Here is a 20,717-nt window from a genome sequence, read left to right as displayed (position 1 = left end):
CACTCTTTTTTCTAAAAAGATGTGAATCCTTTCCTTACTGGGCTGGCCCAACTCCCATTTGCAAACCCCTGGATTAAATTACGGTTCAGTGCATTGTCCAAATGCAGAAAATAGCTTAATTCGGGAACCAGGTTCATTGTGTTGATGTCAGTTTACTATGACATGCAAACACAGCCCCTGAAAGGGTTGATTTTCAATCTTGAACTCAACAAGGCAGAGACAATCTCTTTTCCCCCTCCAAGATTACTTCAGTTAACTCTGTAACCTCACAACTGTGTAGCTTTCACTAGTGAAAAATGGGCTGTCTTCAGGTAACTTCTCCAAGCCCCAGTATAAGTGTTCTGTATACCCCTAGTAGAGACCCTCTCAGTTCTTCCTTCCTTCCTAGCTCTATCAAGTTGCCAACAGCTCTGGCTCACTACTGCAGTCTTTATTTTGGGGGTGTGGGTATGATCTCTTTCAGTTTCATAGGCTTTAGAACAAGGGTTGTCCCAAGCTTGGGCACTTTTAAAACCTGTGGACTTCAACTCCCAGAATTCCCCAGCCAGCTGATTGGGGAATTCTGGGAATTGAAATCCATAGGTCTTAAAAGTGGTCAAGGTTGGGCACCCCTACTTTAGCATATACTTGAACAGCTGGGAAGAAGAGTAGGTTTTTCTGAGACCGGTTTGGGACATAAATCTGTCCTTGTTTTCTTCTGCTCTCTGTATTTACAAAATCCATTGAATTGATAGCTACCGTATTAATCCTTATTAGGGATTTTGGGGGGACAGGCAGAAATCAGATTCTGCAGAAGAAATGTATTTCCCCTAATTAAATATTAAGACCATGTCTTCGCTGTTATATATCAGGGAATCGACTTTCCATTCTCAGTTTCGCAATTCCCCATCAATAATCTTATATTAAACTAGATGTAAAGCAATAAATAATCCTTATTGCCAGAGAGGGGAAGGCGGGTTATTCAGTGAATGGCTGCGTAAAATCAGGATTCTAAACCCTACAAAATGGCTAACCCTGAGGTGCAATAAGAGCTGATTGTAGTTGTGAACACAAGTGAGGATTTCATGAAGATTGGCTCAGCTTGCACACTTTTATCGAAAAACAACTGTAAAGTGTATTTGTAAATATTTTGCCAATGTTTGGGGTGAATTAATTAATTTGTGTTTTAAACTGTAAGATGTAACTACCATAGGGAATCCCCTTCCCCCACCCCCAGACTTTCAGATGCTGAAAAATTGTGGGTTGTTTTTTAAAAAAAGGAACAAAAAATAATGCAGCATTGTAATTGTATTTGATGCACGTGAATTTTCTTCTCTTTCTTTTAACTCAAGAAACTTAAAAAACATGCAACTTCTCCCACCAGGAGCTTCTTAACAAGGACATGACCTGTTCTTGCTCCTTTCCTATCACTGCTGAAGCAACATTGCAGCTCTGATCCGAGAGCCAGGCATTTTGTTGACCAATCAGAGTTTTGTATGCACAAAGTCCTGACTTCCTGAGACTGTATGCAAGCTGCTGCCAGCCAGAGTAGACAGTACTCAGCATACTTCGCTTCGTACTTCAGCATGCCATTAAGAGGCAAGACTGACTTAGTGATAAAATGCCGATATCTGAGTGCCAAGAACTTAGGGTTTTAGCCATAGGGTTGGTCAGAAAGACCCCCCCCGCATGTATGTATGCAGCAGAAGGGCAGTGCCCCTGAAGCACTGAAATGATGCCCCTTCCCTTGCCCACTCACATTTACGTAACGAGGAGGCTGCGTTTTGCTGCTCTAGTTAAAAGCCCAACTTGATGGCCAACGAAGGAAAAGAGCAGGGAGAGACTGCTGTGCAGAAGTTCTCCCCTTCTTTTGTCTTCTTGGTTAGAGACCAAAGGAATTACTTTTTTTTTTTTTTTTTTTGTGGCTGTTGGAAGCCCCAAATCCGCCTTCCATACCTGCACAAAGGGAGAGGCATGTTGGTCTTCCTGCCGTATGAAACACTTGAGAATCCTTCAACTTCTGTGGAATGTATTTTTAAGAGATGAAAATATATTTTTTCTATTTGCTAAATGTCCGGACGGGGTGGAAAAGGGACTGCAGAAGCCAGACAATGTTATGTGTTCTAAGGCAGATGGGCATCGCCTGCCTTCTATTCCTTTTCAGGGGAAGGGGAAGGGGAAAAAAAAAAGCAAGTGCAATTTAAGCCCACTCGAGCGCCTCGGCTCCCAGCCCGCCACATGCTCAGCCAATGACCAGCACTATCCAGGTCATGCTCCCCCTGACCCACAAGGAAGCCCTCGAGTACTAGCATGCTGGCTGGGGAAAGGCTCCCCATTCGTTCACCTCCCAAACTCGCCTATGCACTGGACAGCAGGCAGTGGGAACCTGCCCGGTTACACAGAGCAATGAGTCTGCATGCTATGTTTAAATACATTTTTTTTGTCCGCATGTTATCTTCTGACTAATGCTATCTGTTCTGCAGTACATAATCAATAAAATTATTTGTATGTTAATGCAACTTGTGAGACAGAAAAGTCCTTTTGCTTTTTCCACGGGGAAAGAAAATCCAGCTCCTTCCGTGCAACATATTGGGTCCATAGTTGGAGTTTTTTTTTTAACGTTTTAAACCAACAAAGGAGACCCAATAGAAGAGACTATTTGTAGCTCAAGGTTGAACTGTGGGGCCCTCTGAGCTTGATTGTTCTTTCTTGCAGACGTTTCATTACCCAACTAGGTAATATTATCAGTGCTCATTGGATAATGAAATGTTTGCAAGAAAACAACCAGACTCGGAGAGCACCAACGACCCCACAACACAATAGCATGCCATCCTCAAACAAAAAAAAAACACATTGGGAGTTTTTTAAAAAAAAAATTAAAAAGATTTTATTTTTTATTTTTGCTTTCTAAGCCAAATCCATGTAAAACGAACTTACCTTAATTACTAACAGCTATCTTACAAGAACCATAGGCAGAAAGTTAACCAAAACCACATATGTACCTAAAATGCTCCAACTCAAGAGAGAGAGAGAGAGAGAGAGAGGCTCAGTTTATTTTCTGAGTAGTATGAACACTACTCTGGTGGGCCTGAATTGGGCTGGCAAATCGAGAGCAGCATTTTCAAATGATGGATACCTTCAAAGGGCTTCTCCATTGGGTCAGATGTTTTCCAACTTCTGGATTAAGCCCTCCAAGGGGTAGTGCTACAGAACACAATTCCACTTGCTTGTAACAGTCCATGCCAAGGATTCTGAGCCCACTGCACCGTTTCTAGCATTGGCATCTTCACATAGGAGGTGTCTGTTGTGCTGTTGCCGCAGGGGTCGTTTGGCGAGGGAGAGTGTACATCGCACCAAGAAACTGGTCTGCAATACGCCCAGCTTCTCTTAGGCCACTTAGCAGCGCTCCATGAACTGTCGCTGGGTAATTACGAATTGTATGTTCTCCAGCAAAGAAGAGACGAGGAATTGGCTGGGGGGGAAAAAGAGCAGTGGGCAATGACTTGAGACCCTCTGAGGAAGGTAATGGGGCTCTGGTAAAATAAAGATGGTCAGGCAGTTTTGTTTTTAGTGAAGTCCCCAGAAATGGAAACTAGATGGGAGAATAATTTGCAAATTTTGCAAAAGCAGCAATAAGAATTGCAAAGTTGTGTCACACATTTATTTCACAGATGATGAAGACAAAGGAAAATAATATTCCTCTGATACAAAAATGAGATTTTAAATTTAGCAAATGATAATGGTGAACCTTGAAACATGATGAGATCAGAAACTTTTTAAAGCATGGTTGGAAGATGTGGGGACTCATAACTGGCTTCCAAACCAAATAACAAACGTCAGCCTCCACAGGATGACAGACATTCAGCCTGCCATCTTCCTTCTGGAATTTACCCAGAGCCCTACAGCAAAGCCTTAAATTCTACATTAGTCTAGCCCAGTGTTTCTCAACTTTGGCAGCTTGAAGATGGCATGGGCTTCAATTCCCAGAATTCCCCAGCTGGCATGCTGGCTGGAAAATTCTGGAAGTTGAACTTCACGTACCTTAAAGTCACCAAGGCTGAGAAATATTGCTCTAGCCACCTTGTGTATTTGAGTTACAAATCATGAAAGCTGATGCCAGTTTATAAAATGTTTGTTAGTTGGAAAAGATGCCACCAAATACCTAATTTTTCTGCCATCATAGACTAACACAGCACTCCTAGAGGCCCCATGTGAGTACAATCTCTTTCTTTGTTCCCACATGGCATAATTCCTTGACTCCTTAATGCCCGAGTTCATTCAAACCCCGTCCCCCTTACTTAACAAAACACGGTTGCAATACATACATAAAACACGGCTGTTTAGCATGATGGCCTGATCCATACAGTATGAGGCAATGGCTGGGTTTTCCCCAACACAGAAATTACCCAGCTCACTATCTTCTAGTGGAGTGTTGTGAGAATTGGATTATAAGGTTGCAGAGCAGAGTCCAGATGACTTCTAGGGACAAGGCAACCCTAAGTTTGGCTGCATCTAATTAATATGAACTCAAAAGTTGTTATGGTTGGAAGAGGGGGAAGTTGATCCAAGGATTCAAGTAGAAAACAGTACAAGTAGTTCTAAACTTACAACCCTTCATTTAGTGACCATTCAAAGTTACAAAAGCATTCCAGAAAGTGACTTACAGCTGTTTTTCACATGACGGTTGCAGCATTCCCACAGTCATGGGATCATATCTGGGCCCTTGGCAAGTGGCATGTATTTATGACAATTACACTATCTTGGTGTTCGACATTTGTGACCTTCCCAGTTGGTTTCTGACATGCAAAGTCAATGGAGGAAACCAGATTCGCTTAATGACCACATGATTCACTAACAATTGCAGTGACTCATTTAACTATGTCATAAAATGGGGAAAACTCACTTAAGTGGCCAAGGAATTTGATAAATAAAATGAACAACTGCCTTGCTTAGCAATAGAAGTTTGGGGCTCAGTTGTGGTCCTAAGTCAAGGGCTATGTGGACTCTCTTGAAGAGAAACTGAGGTAAAACCCTAAAGGCAACTTCACCTCCCCTTATGGCAACTATTAGCCACGTAAAGAAGCAAATCTGCACCTGTTTCAAATAAGTAAAATACCTCACTGGAAGTGCCAGAATTAAGCATAATTCTGGTTGCTGGCTTCCTTATGCTAGTCACATCCTAGCAACATATGGTTAAACTTGGCTATTCTTCAAAAGGATGTTTTAGACTCACCTGGGGAGCTCCTGGAATGGCTGGTCCAGGAGTAATTGGCTGAGCCATCAAATCATAATCGTTTCCTGAAGAACCAGCTGCTACATAGGAATAAGAGCCTCGGGCCCAGGGATCAGCCCGCCATCGAGAAACCACCGTCTCTTTGGGCTGAGAGAGAAGCAGAAGAGAAATTCAATGGGAACGCTGCCAAAGTAAGGCTTTTATGAAGTCCTTGGGATAAGGGTTGGGTAAGAATGGATAGGCAAATCAAGCTTACAACAAAATGTAGAAGTCTTGCAAGCAGCAAAAACCTGAAAAGTTCTGAGGTTCCTACACAAAAGGTTTAAGATTCCTTAACATCCAAGAGAGGACAAGCAATGGGGTAAGATTGCTGTCAACAACCTCCTTCACAAAGAATGCAAAATGGAAAGGAGACATTTGCCAAGCCATAATCATGGGCTGTTGGGATTTTTCACTTTCCTCTTGCTCTAAAACCTCAAAACTGATCAGATTAACAACATATAGCAATGAGGATGGTATTAAACCATTTAAAATATGGACTATTCCACAACCAGGACTTTTCTTTAGATCCATAAAACATGAAGTAGAGAAGGGAATTCCCAGCCCCGGAGAACTCTTTGCACTTGATAGCAGAGGGTGGTGAAATCAAAATAACTTTTTCGAACCAGTCCCTGCCTGTCTTATATTATACATCTCAGAAGATTAAGGCTATGCAAAGTTGGCTGTGTTGATGAAGCAAATGAGCCACGGTGGCGCAGTGGTTAGAATGCAGTACTGCGCGCTATTTCTGCTGCCTGCCTGCCATTTGGCAGTTTGAATCTCACCAGACTCAAGGTTGACTCAGCCTTCCATTCTTCTGAGGTCAGTAAAATGAGAACCCAGATTGTTGGGTGCAATAGGCTGATTCTGTAAACCACTTAGAGAGGGCTGTAAAGCGGTATATATTGCTATATCCCTTGAAAGACGCTGCAGTGCTTTGCTATGATAGACAGACGGGGAACCATGTAGGCAAAAGGCTTCTAAGCTACGCATCACACAGAACTTTCTGCATTATAAAGGATACAATACCTGGGGGACAGCGCTGCTGCCAAAAATACCCTTGAGGATAGCAAGGCAGCGTCCAACAATGACATCATCACTGATGTTCTCCATAATTCCTGCTGCTTCTCCTGCCACCAAAGCCAGAAGGATTGGTGCTGTTTAGGGAAAGAAGTTTATGGGGCATTAACAGAGAGCAAGTCCAAGAGATGTTAACTCCACCCACCTTGTGAATGTTTGCAAACAGCCGAGAAATGAAACAGATTTCCTAGCCATGTAAACGGTTGAAGTTAAGGTGGTCTTATGATGATGCCAAATAGGCCAATGACTTGAAAGCAGCTAAACTTAGATCTATTTTGTTCAATCAGGTCTGCCCAAAAAAGAAAGATTTAAGAAAAACCCTTGTACTATGCCAAAAGCGCATACTGAAACATTGGCTGACATTGGTGTTCCCAGTTATGGAGGGTCAGGGAGCCAATGAAAGTTGTTCAGGGATCAAGAAACCACTTTTCACTTAATATAGTTCTGTTTCTTTCCGTTGAGGCCAATGCAACCTGAAGACCTCCCTTGCATGTCCTAAATTTACTGCCACTTCAAACTTCTCAGGTTTGCAGGCTCTACAGTTCTTAAAATGAAGCTCAATAAATTTGTACTCAATCTTTAAACAGGTATCAATGTTTAATATTTTATGGACTTTGAGCACTTAGTTTAGAATCCCAGTATGGGACCTTATGTATTCAGGGATTCAAGTTTGCTCCTTGGAACATGAGTGTTACACGCCTTCACACAACTACCTTTGTAAAGATTCCAAAACAGGAAAAGCTCTCCTCTGCTCGCCGTTGTACTGCCGACATGGCCGAACAAATTCACACTCGGATCCCAAAACACGCGATCAAAACACAGAACAACCTATTAAGCAAAGGAGGAAAACATGAACGGCAATTAAAGTATTCCTACTTTAGGAATTTAAATTTAGGTTTAACAGATGACAGAACTTCAGAAAAGGTATGCCTTTTTTATTCTTGCAGAAAATACTTCAGGTATTGATAAAGGTGTTTTGCCTTTTTCACAGATAAGACCGCAAGCATAGTCACGCTGACCATCCACAAGTTGACCAGTTATGCTAAATAAACCGTCTTTGTGCTTTTCATATTACCTTGTTAAGGTTTCCAAATCCCATTCTCTGTACAGCTGATGTCTTCCACTCCGGAAGAGGAGGAACAAACTGGACTGCTGGAGGCTGCTGCTTCAGCACTCCCAAGGGAAGGGTACACAACACGGCGTCACACTTATAAATAAAAGTCTGACTAGTAGAACGAGTATTGACAGCTATCACTTCACATCCTAGTGAGACAATGGAGACTGTCATGTGAGGAAATGATGGAGGGAGAATAAATGGCTGAATTAAGTGCCTAAGTGACTCTCTGTTTTCAGTTCATTGCTTCTAAAAATTAAATGGTTTCTAATTCTACCAATTCTCAATGCCATGATTCCCATCTAGAGTTCTTTTAGTTGACAATTTTTCCATGTGACTTGACCAATACAACACTGTGGCATTGCAAAGATTTAAACCTGATTTGATTTCCTTATTTCAGCCAAAAATGCCTGTCCCATTGGAACCAGATTAAGGTAAAGGTAAAGGTTCCCCATGCACATATGTGCTAGTCGTTCCCGACTCTAGGGGGTGTTGCTCATCTCTGTTTCAAAGCCGAAGAGCCAGCGCTGTCTGAAGACATCTCCGTGGTCATGTGGCTGGCATGACTAAACCCCAAAGGCGCATGGAACGCTGTTACCTTCCCACCAAAGGTGGTCCCTATTTTTCTACTTGCATTTTTACGTGCTTTCAAACTGCTAGATTGGCAGAAGCTGGGACAAGTAATGGGAGCTCACCCTGTTATGCGGCACTAGGGATTCGAACCGCTGACCTTTCAGTTGACAAGCTCAGTGTCTTAGCCACTGAGCCACTGTGTCCCTGATTATCCTTGTCTAAAACCACTTCAGAAGTTTTATTATTTTCTACTAATTCTACCTCTTACTTCCTACTAAACTTTCAATAATGCCAAGCAAATGCACCATATTTTACCTGCACATCTTGACTTCCTGTGCAAACAAGTTGGCCTATTTCAGACTTCTTACTTTTTGCTAATACTTATTGGTTCACCATAAATAAAAATACTTTAGTCTATTCAATATTAATTTTGCATCCATACGTGCATCCATTATCTGAATGCACTTTTTTGCATTTCCCTTTTTTGCATTTATTTATTTTGGGAGATCCATGAGAAAAACAGGTTTGTATATCAGTTTTGCAACCATAGAAAATACAACCTCCGAGTACTGACAAATTGTGTGTGAACATGTGTTCAAATCCAGCCAGGGCTCTTTGCCTGAAGACAATACCAAAAGAGGCATTTGAGCCAACAGGATAATCAGAGAGAACTCTTAAGTTTTGCTTACCTGAAGCGGTATAGCGAACCTGCCGAACGGCTGTATTCAGTTTGATATCTAACCCTTCTGCCAGAGCCACAGGCACGCAAGAATAGCCATTCCTCACAGTCAGATGACTGCCTGTGAATTCAAAATCATCATCCTGAAATGGGGGGAGAAGATTTAGAAAACCCATCAGTACAAAGCATTTGTAACAAGTCAGTAATTTCTCCCTCATATTGTTCCATGTTCTTTAGGGGTAAAGGAAGTGAATAATTTCCATGGGTGACAGGCCAAAAGGATACTGCTTGAATATAGGCAGCCAATAGGAGAAGAAGTCCATCTATCTGTTGTTACAGAGTCCAGGTCAAACTTTCTCCAACCTTGAGTCTCCCAACATTCAGAAATTGTGGGGACTGCCCAATTCAATCCCTCCTCCCCTAGCTTTCCATCATTAAGAGGATAGTCGTTCCTGTTTTGGCAAACAAGAGAGTGATTCTACTTGTCTTCTCTTCCCCTCCATGTTCCTTTTAAATTTTGTACCCGCCTGTAAAAATTCAGAAGTATTTATCAAGTAAATTATAGTATTTATCACTTGATGTTTTTTCTGCCCCTAATTTGAATTTGCTGATGGAGAATAGCTATGTGGGGGCTACGACAATAGCTCTTCAGGCCAGTTACATCTAATGTTTAAAAGTCATCATAGTATTCATTTTCCTACTTTTCCTTTTGGATTGCTTGTGCAAGATCAGTTCAATTTAGTGCAGCACATGCAGACCTGTGGCTGAATTTTCTGAATTTTAGCTTTAGCCTTGTTACTCGCTGTATCACTTGTACACTTCAGTGGAGGAGAATGCTTCAATTCCCCTGACATTTGTGTTTATTCATTTAGCCCCATTGAAATTTTAGAATGGGGGGGAGGGAAAAGAATAGTTACCTGGTCCCAATGCTTCAATGACAAAGTGGAAAGTGGTGTGGCATTTGCAAATTCAAGATTTGCAAAATGCCAATCAAGAATCTGCCTGTCCCTTGAAGATAAATACACATCGCTGCACATTTTTGAGAGGAAACAAAACCAAACAAAACAAAACACTGAGTATATGCTCTCATCATTTTTTCTTCCTTAAACTTTTAACAGTGTTACTTAAATTTCCTACACCCAAAGCTAATCTAAAAAATGTTCTTAATTATTTTGCAAGGCAATAGAGATTAATCTGTAGATTGTAAATAAGAGGATTGGCCATAAAATGGTTATGTAACTGAATGATTATTAAATGAGGCAACTGCTAAAGGAGGGCCACCTATATTAAAAACTTCTTATTCTTTATGAATTAGTATGAATAATACTGGCAAGAAATCTGAGTACTGGATTAGTTCTTCATTGCTATTCCCTAGCAAGATGACCATGTAGGAGAGAATTTTACAGAAGGGAGTTCTCACATGAGATAAAAATCAATTTTTAAAATTTAATTCATTGCATTTGAACTGAAGTGCAAACTTCCTCTTCAAAGGAATCTGCAACTCTTCTGATTGCATTTATCGGCATTATAATTGTAGCACAATTAATTAATGTACTTGTAGATTAAACATCAATGTAGTCTCCCTTTGCAATTAGTTCATTGATCTATTTGACCATCAGCATAAAACATCCAGTCTCCTTCATAAGATTTTACCTTGGAGGATTTGCTTCTAGTTCCTGGAGCTTCTCTTCCAGTTTTACTTGTGTTTCGGTTAGCTCATCGTACTCCTAATCACAAAATAAGGCAAGGACACAAATATGGAGATGATTATTAAAAGGGAGCATTTGTAGAAATCGCTTATTAAGTGTACAGAATAGTGTAAATTAAATTAGACATTTCAATAATAGCCAGTTAGACCCTCTACTTCATACCTTACAAAGAGCAGTAAGATCTCTGTGTTTGCTCTTCACAAGGAATTCTGCAGTAATATCTCGAGGTGGTTTTACTTCTGAAGCTTCTTTGTATTGTTGGTGAAGCTCTTTTATTTTTTCTTTCAAGTTTACCATCTGTAACAGGGAGGGAAATCATTGGCCAATGGAGAGAAGCAAAGCATTTCCTGACCTCTGCGGAATTTTAAGGAAAAGGATAACGTTTTTAAATTTTAAATCTTAAGATTTAAAGCCAAATACTGAAGCCAAATACAAATAAAAACAGACGATGCAGAATCATTTACTTACTGAAGCCCATTTTTTAATGCACTGGTTAATCTGCATTCACAAATACTAGGACTGTGCAAACTTCAAAGATGATTTCAAACAAAGTACTTTGGATTTTGCACAAGTATAGGCACAACACCATCTGGCAATATTTTTTAAAGTAACCTAACTTTTTTGGAGTTCCATTAAAAAAGCGGTGGCAAGTCATGCATCAAAACAATGCTAACCTTGTTAAGGAGATCTTTAAGTTCTTCCTGAGTTTTCACTATCTTCTTCCAATGTTCTATCTGTTCATCCTTGACATGCTTCTCCTGTAATCTATGGAAAGGAAAGAAGACAGCAACCTTTAGCAATAGTTCAGTGAGGAAAACTACACGGAAATATGCCAATTCTCTCCAGAGCGTGCAAGACGTTTGGTTATTCAATCTTCTCAAGGTAGAAAAAAAAAGTGCAATAAAATGAAACAGAAGAAGCCAATGAACTATGGAGGCATAAAAAGGAGGAATTTGAAGCTGTTATCAGCACCTAGGCCATAATGTGCTGTGTGCGAGGCTGTAACGCACAGTGCCACCACCACAACATGGATGCACTTGGATGGAGACTTAACACTTGGCACGTCACTTGATGTGACATTTAGCTTTACTTACTGTATGACAACTTCCAAGGCCTGACCAAGAGAAACAGGCTTGTTGTTGAGGACATTGAAGTCCAGTTGGTGACTGAGGTATGAGGTAGCTTCTAGCAAACGGTTGAACTCTTGCTCTACCATTTCATCTTTTTCCTTTGGAACCTGTGGGTTAGCAAGGGGAAGTAAACAGGTGCAGATAGTTCAAAATGGAGAAGTTAAATCAAGCCCTTAACCTAAAGGGGCATTTTCCATATAATGAACATTTCAAACCCTGCCAGAAACCTATTCTTAGTACTCATTCAGAATAGAATGACTTGCGTAAGATTTAACTTCTGTTTTATGACTAAATAATCACTGAGGTTCAGAAAGTTACTATGGCCCAGCCATTTCCAACATCAGATTTAATATAGAAGATTTAGTATAGAAATTCAATAATTAATAAATAAATAAATAAATAAATAAATAAATAAATAAATAAATAATATATCAGCTCCTAAAATGCATGTGATATGAGAATAACATTTAGTTCAAACTTAAACATTATTAGGGAAAATATTTGCTCTTTGCATGCAACATGGAAATTTAGGGAGTTTAACACTGGAAACCACCTTGGCAAAGACTCTTGCACCCAGTCAAAAGATTATAGTATTTTCAACTAAACCATTTCCTCAATATTGCTTTCCAAAAATAACTAGACTTACCGCTTGACCATTGGCTTCATAAAGTGGACATTTTTGTTTTATTTTGGCCAATTCCATGTTTACTTGCTTGCTTACCACAGCCATTGGATTTCCACCTGCAGAGAAAAAATAAATTTAACAAAACAAGGGCTCAAAATCTGGAAGTACCTACAGCTATAATGATCAAAGCCAAGCATTTAATCAAAAGTTAGATAACATGTATGTTGTGTACTGGGCACGAAGTGGCGTAGTCATGTCTTCCTTAGGCTTTTTTGCATATTTTTTCCTGTAAGAGAATTGACTAGTTTAATCTTTCCTAAACCAGAACATTCCAGGCATGCTAAGTTGCAACTCTTAGCATCCCAGCCAGGATGGCCAATGGTAGCTGAACTCTGACAACTGCAAAAGCAGTGGGGTTGTAGAAAACATGTGCTAAGCTAAAGTACATTCTGAGCTTTAATCAAATTATCTGGCCCAAAAGGGGAGACTTTGCAACCAAGATGTTCATTTCTTATTGGGAAGATTTATTACTATATAGAACAGATGTGAAAGCAATAGAGATCTCAAGTCACAAGACTGAGAAGACAGAACAAGGAAAGAGGAAGTCAGAAAGAGTCAACTTCTAATTCTGTGTGAAAAAAAAACAATATCAAACCTAAAGGTTATATTTTGCACAAGTATGTGACTGTGGAAATTGAATTCACATACATTTTCAAGGTAAGACTTACCAAGTCCTGTTACTACCATGGCTCCTAAATCTGCAACGTAGTTTCCTTTGCGAAAAGTAGCAACCCTGCCACCCACACGATCCTTAAAAAAAAAAAAAGCACAATGTTTAAGACTGACAACCTCAGGGTCCTCACTATAAACATATCAGCATACTACAATTTGGGCAAGAGGAAAACCTCATACAATATGTGCCATTTTAAGGAAGTTATTTAGCCTCATTCTTACACTTCTGTAAAAGACAAATAAAGGAAACTGGAAATTACATAATTAGTATGCAAAGTGAAGATCTAGGCAGGGGAACAAAAAATCTTAGCTTTTCCTTTATGCATTGTGAGCCCTTCCAGCCAAGATAGCAATAGCAATGGCACTGAGACTTATATACCACTTCACAGTGCTTTACAGCCCTCTCTAAGCGGTTTACAGAGTCAGCCTATTGCCCCCAACAATCTGGGTCCTCATTTTACCCACCTCGGAAGGATGGAAGGCTGAGTCAACCTTGATCCTGGTGAGATCTGAACTGCCAGATTGCAGGCAGCTGGCAGTCAGCAGAAGTAGCCTGCAGTACTGCACTTTAACCATTGCGCCACCGCCACCAATTAATGGAGAAAATTGGCTTATAAGAGTGTACTTTTTACAAGGTTGACACACTTTGGCATTGCCCACTCACCCGCGCTTCTAGCAGTGTGACATCCATTCCAAAGCTCTGGAGCTGCCGAGCTGCTGCCAACCCAGAAACTCCAGAACCAATTATGATGACCTTGCCAGTCTTCTTGGCTAGAAACATCAAGAAGTGCTATTGCGTTAGGGAGCATTTGAACAGAGAGACTGGCTTCTGACTAAAGGAGTGAATACGAGCTAAACACATCATCCTTCCGAAAGGGTCAGAGATTTCCAGAAATGCTGATCCTCTGAATGCAATAAAAGCATAATAAAATATAAAATATACCTAAACAAGAGCTGAATTCTCCAGCCTGACTGGTAGCCTGGCATCCTGCTGCTTAACTCAAGCCCAGGAACTGGACATTGCCCTGCTCTTCCCTAATGCCATCTGACCACTCCCTGATTTCGAAAGTGATCAACCACGCCACTTGATCTACTGGGATACTATATTTGTTTTGTTATTTTGAAGTGGGATGTAAGTATTGAGAGACAAGTGAACCATGTTCAGTGGGTAGAGTTATCAATTCAATAGCCTGTCTTTCTTTTAAACTTCAAACCTTCAGCTATCTGCACTGCATTTGGCTGCAATACGGTTTGTCTCATTCTGAGCTACTGATAGGCAAATTTAGCTACAGTGTTTTACAGGCAATGGTTTGGCATTTAATATAAACTGTGTGCCAAACCATGTTAAAACAAGCATGGCTTAGAAGGATGTGTGAGCCTAACTACTTCTTTGAAAAAAAGGAAGAATCTAGAAAAAGTGTTCAGTTTTAGAGCACTGTTTGCACATGATACAAACCACTTGGCCTTAACTTAAAAGATGAAATGATATATCTTGAAATTTTTTTAAAAAATTAAGTTCTTACTTGGTAGAGGCTTCACTCTTTTGTAGATGCCAAAATTGATTAAGCCATGCCGTTCCAGGTAGCTATGTACTCGATGGACAAGTACCGTATCACCTACAACAACAAAATATCTTTTAATGGACATTATGGAGAGGGGTGTGTGTGTATTTCGATAGGACTTGACTGTGTCACTCCAGTCTTCGCTTCTAATTACACATTTGCTCCACATTAATAGCCGATACAAAGTCCAACAAATAAGAAAGGGTCAGAGGGATTTACTGAGTTAATGAAAAAAGTGTCATAGTAGAGCAAACCAAGAAACCCTTTTCCCTAAAAATCTCCACAAGCAAATATTTCAGTCCACCCGTGACTTTTACTTTTTAAAACAGCCCTTTTCTCCAGTAACCCTGTGTGAAAAGGACGCAAGACCCAAAGCAAACAATTAAGGCTCACTGCAGTGGTTATTATATAAACCGTAAATACTGAAAAAAGACCCTACCAAATCGAGTCACTCCTGCAAACAAAAGAAATGCACTAATATTTATACATTTCAGGAAAGGGAGAAAAAGATACAGACATAAATATTTGTAAGTATTAATTAGACGATGCAATCTATTCATAACTAATAGACCTTGGGTTACTTCCTGCCTTTCTACTACTTAATATCAAACAGAATAATCATCTTACTGAGAAAAAAAAAACAGATGAAAAGAAGGGGGCTCACGGGGTCTGATAAGTGTTACAACAGACAGGTGGGAGCCAGTTCCAAGGCGATGGCAAATTCTTTATGTTTCCATTTGGTTTAAACCAGAGGTGGGTTTCAGCAGGTTCTGACCAGTTCTGGAGAACTGGTAGCGGAAATTTTGAGTAGTTCGGAGAACCAGTAGTAAAAATTCTGATTGGCCCCGCCCCCATCTATTCTCTGCCTCCCAAGTCCCAGCTGACTGGGAGGAAATGGGGATTTTGCAGTAACCTTCCCCCAGACTGGGGAGGAAATGGGGATTTTGTAGTAACCTTCCCCTGGAGTGGGGTGGGAATGGAGATTTTACAGTATCCTTCCCCTGCCACGCCCACCAAGCCACACCCACCAAGCCACACCCATAAAACCGGTAGTAAAAGATTTTGAAACCCGCCACTGGTTTAAATAGTCCCAATTCATCTGAAAACTTACTTTCCCCACACATGCTAGCACAGAGAGGCTAAGCAGCAACGTCTGGAAATGAACTGATGACACAGTGAAACCTCAAGAAATAGAGGGATTTGTGGTATTTATTTATTTGTTACATTTATTTGCTGCCTATCTTGTTGTTGGGCTATTCTAGACAGTTTACAACAATAAAAAGGAAGAAATGAAAAGAGTGTAAACAGAACAGAAGTGAAATAATAGAACAATAGAAAATGAAAAATAATTCACCAATATTGAGAATACACCAGCATGAGAGCAAAGCCATAGAAGGGGAGAGAGCAGAGAGCAAAGTGGGGGTAGGGGTGGGGGTGGAGAGGGGAAGTGGAGTCTGTCATCTATCCAGCAGCCAGTATATTAGCACCTATTGCTGCTCTTTGATCGTTCCTATAACTGGCAGAAATGGGACAAGTTCCACAAATGTAAGAACTGGCCTCTGTTAAGTTGCAGGCAGTATGAAAAATCTCTTGTTTTGGAACAGAGGTTTTGTAAAACATGAATGAAATAAGTACCGTCCTGTATAGAAGGAACAGAAATGGCAGCATGTCACAGCCCAAAGCACAAACATCAGTAAGTTAAAAGGTAAGAGGCAAAATGGCAGGAGGAAGATACAAAGGAAAAGAAGCTGGAATGGAGATGTGGCCATATGAAACATCTCTTCGGCTTCAGTGTTTCTGCTGTTATTATTTTGAGCTCTTTCAATTTCTATCACCCCCAGTCAAAGAACTATCTATGACATACTCAAATCCCCCACATCAGCAACTTACTATTATAGGGTGCTTCTAATTGCTGTAGTGTTGACTCAAAGGTCAGCTGAATCTTTGGGTTATCCAACCAGAGCTGCAACTGTGTTTAATCACACACACAAAATGTTGTTGTCAATATCTAGGCTGACATTAATACAGGTGGTTAACAATTTTAAATGTAGAGTTTGCATTGCAATTTTACATGCATTTAACATTAAAGAAAGATTTAAAATACGAGGATCCATCTATACAGGTAGTCCTCGACTTACGACCACAATTGAGCCCAAAATTTCTCTTGCTAAGTGAGATATTTGTTAAGTGAGTTTTGCCCCATTTTGTCACAATTGTTAAGTGAATCACTGCAGTTGTTAAGTTAGTAACACGGCTGTTAAGTGAATCTGGCTTCCCCACTGACTTGGTTTGTCAGAAGGTTGCAAAAGGGGATCACATGACCCCAGGACACTGCAATCGTCATAAATATGAGTCAGTTGCCAAGTGCCTGGATTTTGATCACGTGACCACGAGGATGCCACAATGGGCATGTGAAAAACAGTCACAAGTCACTTTTTTCAGGGCTGTTGTAACTTTGAATAGTCACTAAATGAATTGTTGTAAGTCGAGGACTACCTGTATTCTTGTAGAATATTAAAAGTGGAAACAAATTGCTTAAGAATAGTCAAGGCCGCAAAAAGTTGTTTCAGGTAGAGGTTGCATGTAGCCCACAATGGCAGAAGTTAACTTGGCCTTCAAACCAAATATTCATTGACCTGAACCCAGGATCATTCCAGTGGAAGAGCTTGAATGGGCTGTGAGAAAGCTCATGTGAACCAAGCCTGAACAGTTTTGTGATAAATTCACTTCTTCTTTCTCAAAGCAACTGATCAGAAAAGCAATATATACTGTACATTATATAAACTGGCACCCTAAGTTGAAACTGGAAGAAAAACTAAGACACCCCCCCTCCCCCCCCCAAAAAAAGGGAAATGCAAACAAGGCACAAGTCCAGGTGGCTAAGAGGAAGTTGTGAGTATCAAAGAAGAGGAAGAAAACATTGGAAGGGGTGGACTTATTTATTTAAACCATCATTAAACAACAATTTAAGTTTATTTGCACCCTTAAAGTCCACAGCACTGTGTCCCTATTGTGGAAAATACTTTTTCTAATTTGCTTTTGAGCCACCAATCATCAAATCACATCTTCAGCTGAATTTATATATTTATTTATATCCCACCTTTATTGTTTTAATAAATAACTCGGGGCAGAAAATGTACCTAATACTCCTTCCTATTTTTTCTACAACAAGAACCTTCTGAGATAAGTTGGGCTAAGAGAAAGTGACTAGCCTAAAGCCGGCTTTCATGTCTTAAAGCAGGATAGATCTCACAATCTCTCAGTTTCTAGCCTAGAGCCTTAACCACTGGACCAAACTCATTCCCTATTATTAAATGACAGAACTGTAGGTTTTTCATTTCAAAGTGTTACCAAAACCAAGCAAAATTGCCAGCAGAAAATAATTTCAACTCTGTGGAAAGAGAGCGAGCACAGAAAATGATTAACAGAAGTGGAGTTTTAATGTGTGTGGCTACATTTGTGGAATATAATAGTTACATGCTAAAACATGGCTTCGATTTCCTTGTTTTATGGTTTCTCTTAACAAAGGGAAATTTCTCAGTATGTGCCATCAGAATTCGTATTAAAAAACTGTTTTATACTGAATCCAGTAAATACAAAAACTACGAAGTGCATGCTTGAGAGATGCAAAACTACCATATTTTTTAGAGTATAAGAGACATCTTTTTCCACTGAAAATTTGGCTGAAAATTTGGGTGTGTCTTATACACTGAATGTAGTCCTGCCCACCCGCTGGCCCCCCGGAAAATGGGGTGCGCGGAGGCGGCAATAGACAATGGCAATCCATGCAGCCTGAAAAAGGTGATCTTCAGGAGGCCGACCCAACCGACAATCAGCTGTTTGCTGCAAGGAGGCAAATTGCTGAGAGGCAGAGGCAGATTTTTTTTTTCTTGTTTTCCTCCCCAAAAAAGGTAGGTGCGTCTTATAGTCCGGAGTGTCTTGTACTCCAAAAAATACGGTACTTGGAAAACCTTATCATCCTAGGGAAAAAAGTATATGAGCTTGAAATAATCAGCATACCGTTCGATTTCTGATGTAAAGAAAAACCTTCTGAGTTTGCTGGGGCCCACTGATAATATCTGGAAAACAAGCTGCTTCTTGTGATGTCATTCGATCGTGTGGAAGCCTGCTCTGGAAAGCTGCACCTTCCACACCTACAATGAAAGAACAAGCATGTGACAAGTACGCAAAAGTACCGGAAAAAACAAAATCTTGCTACACACACAGTACAAAAACTACAGAAATAGGCAGACTTAGATGATATGTTTTATTTGCTCTTTCACAGAAAGAACATCTTTTAATGACTATTGACAATACACTTGAAACCCGTTTTTAAATACAACTTGTCTTTTTCTTTAAAACTATTGGTTGAGACCTTGGAAAATGCTGCAAGGTTATCTGAGCAATGAAAATCAATTCAATATCTCAGAGTTTGTTAATTAAATGCATGACAATCCTCCTAAATCCTATTCCACTTTTTTGCAAGGGTGCACCTACCCTACTTTACTTAGAAGCAGGATTCTTATCTCAGGAAACTTATTAAAAAGCTTGAGACTTCAGCATACAGTCTAGTCTTAGACATCTTTAGTCAGATGTACTCCTGAGCTTCCGTGCAGACGCGGCAATCTTAATGAAGTATTTGTATACCAAGTCAATCATCCCTCAGGATCCTGCTAATAAGTGAAGAGGCTTGCTAAAAGCAGCAGGCAATACTTCACAAAGACATTCATGTTTGGGTACAGGCCTTAAAAATGGAAATTATAAGTAAGTATAAATAATAAATAAACAAAATTACAGGTAGTCCTCGACTTGCAACAGTTTGTTTAGTGACTATTCAAAGTTACAACAGCAGTGAAAAAAGTGACTTATGATTGTTTTTCACTTGCAGTCTCCCCATGGTCACGTGATCAAAATTCAGATGTGTGGCAAGTGGCTCATATTTATGACGGTCGCAATGTCCCAGGGTCACGTGATCCCGTTGCGACCTTCTGACAAGCAAAGTCAATGAGGAAGCCTGATTCACTTCACAACCGTGTCACTAGCTTAATAACTGCAGTGATTCACTTAATAACCGTGGCAAGAAAGGTCATAAAGTGGGACAAAATTCACTTAACAAATGTCTCAGCACAAAAAATTTTGGGCTCAATTGTGGTCGTATGCTGAGGACTACCTTTAGATCAATTACCCTTGAGGTTCTCAATATGTTATGTTTTTATTGATTTAAAGGTGGAAGCCGTCAGCTCTATTAATCAATATTTTCACGAAAATATATTTATGCTGTCCCACTGTGGCACTGCTTATTTTCTTTCCCTTTCAGTTCCCATCTACAAAAGGGTAGAACAAAGATTCTTTCCTTTTTCAATTTCTATATTCATTTTTCATTTTTCATCTTGACAAAATCTTGAGTTTCATCCTCTCAAAGTTAGCCAATAACCCTGATTCAGTTTCTTTTTTATACTAATGATAAGGCTGTCCGCCTGACAACTCATGTGGGCTCGAAACAGAGTTTCCAAGCATTTGCCTTCTATTATAAAGTGAGAAGACATAAATTGCTATGACAAAACAAAAACTGTTTCTTGAAAAAGACCAGGCAGGTGCCATTCCTCTTGGGAAATTAATGTATTCTCTATTGAAAAATTACTTGGACACTTTCTTTCAATCCTCAGTAGTTTGGAAAGAACTAACAACCTTTTCTTTCCAAGTCCACAAACTTGGAAACGTAAGTTTGTATTATGGTTCTATAATGGCACCAATTATGCACCCACTGCAATAAAAATTTCTAGAGCAAGAGTAATTGGCCACTCATTATTAGGCCCACAGATGTGTAATTACACTGATTCCAGCTTTAGAAAATTAGCCCATTATAAACTTTCTAACACCTTATTAAAAGTCTTTGTTCCAATATGTTTGTCACATCAGGAGACTGGACTGATTTCTATAAAAGACATATATGTGGTGCTACTGCCTCCAATTCTGCCTTCGTTTTTAGCAACAGCAATAGCACTTATACTTACTATATATACTGCTTCACAGTGCTTTACAGCCCTCTCTGAGTGGTTTACAGAATCAGCATATTGCCTCCCGACAATCTGGCTCATTTTACTGACCTTGGAAGGATGGAAGGCTGAGTCAACCTTGAGCTGGTCAGAATCGAACTGCTGGCAGTGAGAAGAATTAGACTGCAATACTGCATTCTAACCACTGCACTACCATGTCTCTTTTTACTAATAATTCCCTATGTTTCCTGATCTTATAGGACAAT

General features: G+C 40.0%; 1 protein-coding gene across 4 annotated transcripts in view; it reads right to left on the bottom strand.

Moving 5' to 3' along the window:
- Positions 1-2,839: 2,839 nt before the first annotated feature.
- KDM1A (lysine demethylase 1A) overlaps positions 2,840-20,717 on the bottom strand; it is a 32,438-nt gene continuing 14,560 nt past the window's right edge. For 2 of the 4 annotated variants that reach the window (XM_060693998.2, XM_060693999.2), the window contains 17 exons: positions 18,476-18,609; positions 16,346-16,424; positions 14,417-14,509; positions 13,558-13,664; positions 12,890-12,971; positions 12,183-12,277; positions 11,501-11,643; positions 11,081-11,171; positions 10,569-10,703; positions 10,351-10,424; positions 9,615-9,726; positions 8,708-8,840; positions 7,407-7,594; positions 7,045-7,159; positions 6,281-6,408; positions 5,213-5,359; positions 2,840-3,451 (listed from right to left, as the gene is read on the bottom strand). In XM_060693998.2, coding sequence (XP_060549981.2) covers positions 3,266-3,451; positions 5,213-5,359; positions 6,281-6,408; positions 7,045-7,159; positions 7,407-7,594; positions 8,708-8,840; positions 9,615-9,726; positions 10,351-10,424; positions 10,569-10,703; positions 11,081-11,171; positions 11,501-11,643; positions 12,183-12,277; positions 12,890-12,971; positions 13,558-13,664; positions 14,417-14,509; positions 16,346-16,424; positions 18,476-18,609 — 2,042 coding nt within the window. In that variant the 3' untranslated portion in view covers positions 2,840-3,265. Of the gene's footprint in view, positions 3,452-5,212; positions 5,360-6,280; positions 6,409-7,041; positions 7,160-7,406; positions 7,595-8,707; positions 8,841-9,614; positions 9,727-10,350; positions 10,425-10,568; positions 10,704-11,080; positions 11,172-11,500; positions 11,644-12,182; positions 12,278-12,889; positions 12,972-13,557; positions 13,665-14,416; positions 14,510-16,345; positions 16,425-18,475; positions 18,610-20,717 lie in introns of all 4 variants that reach the window. The other 2 variants (XM_087876586.1, XM_087876585.1) reach the window with 1 other exon arrangement.

The sequence above is a fragment of the Pantherophis guttatus genome, chromosome 10 (genome assembly GCF_059756535.1).
Source record: "Pantherophis guttatus breed Tessera chromosome 10, ASM5975653v1, whole genome shotgun sequence".
Classification (NCBI taxonomy): domain Eukaryota; kingdom Metazoa; phylum Chordata; class Lepidosauria; order Squamata; family Colubridae; genus Pantherophis; species Pantherophis guttatus.
The sequence above is the reverse complement of the archived record's forward strand: the minus strand, read 5'-3'. Positions and strand labels throughout refer to the sequence as shown.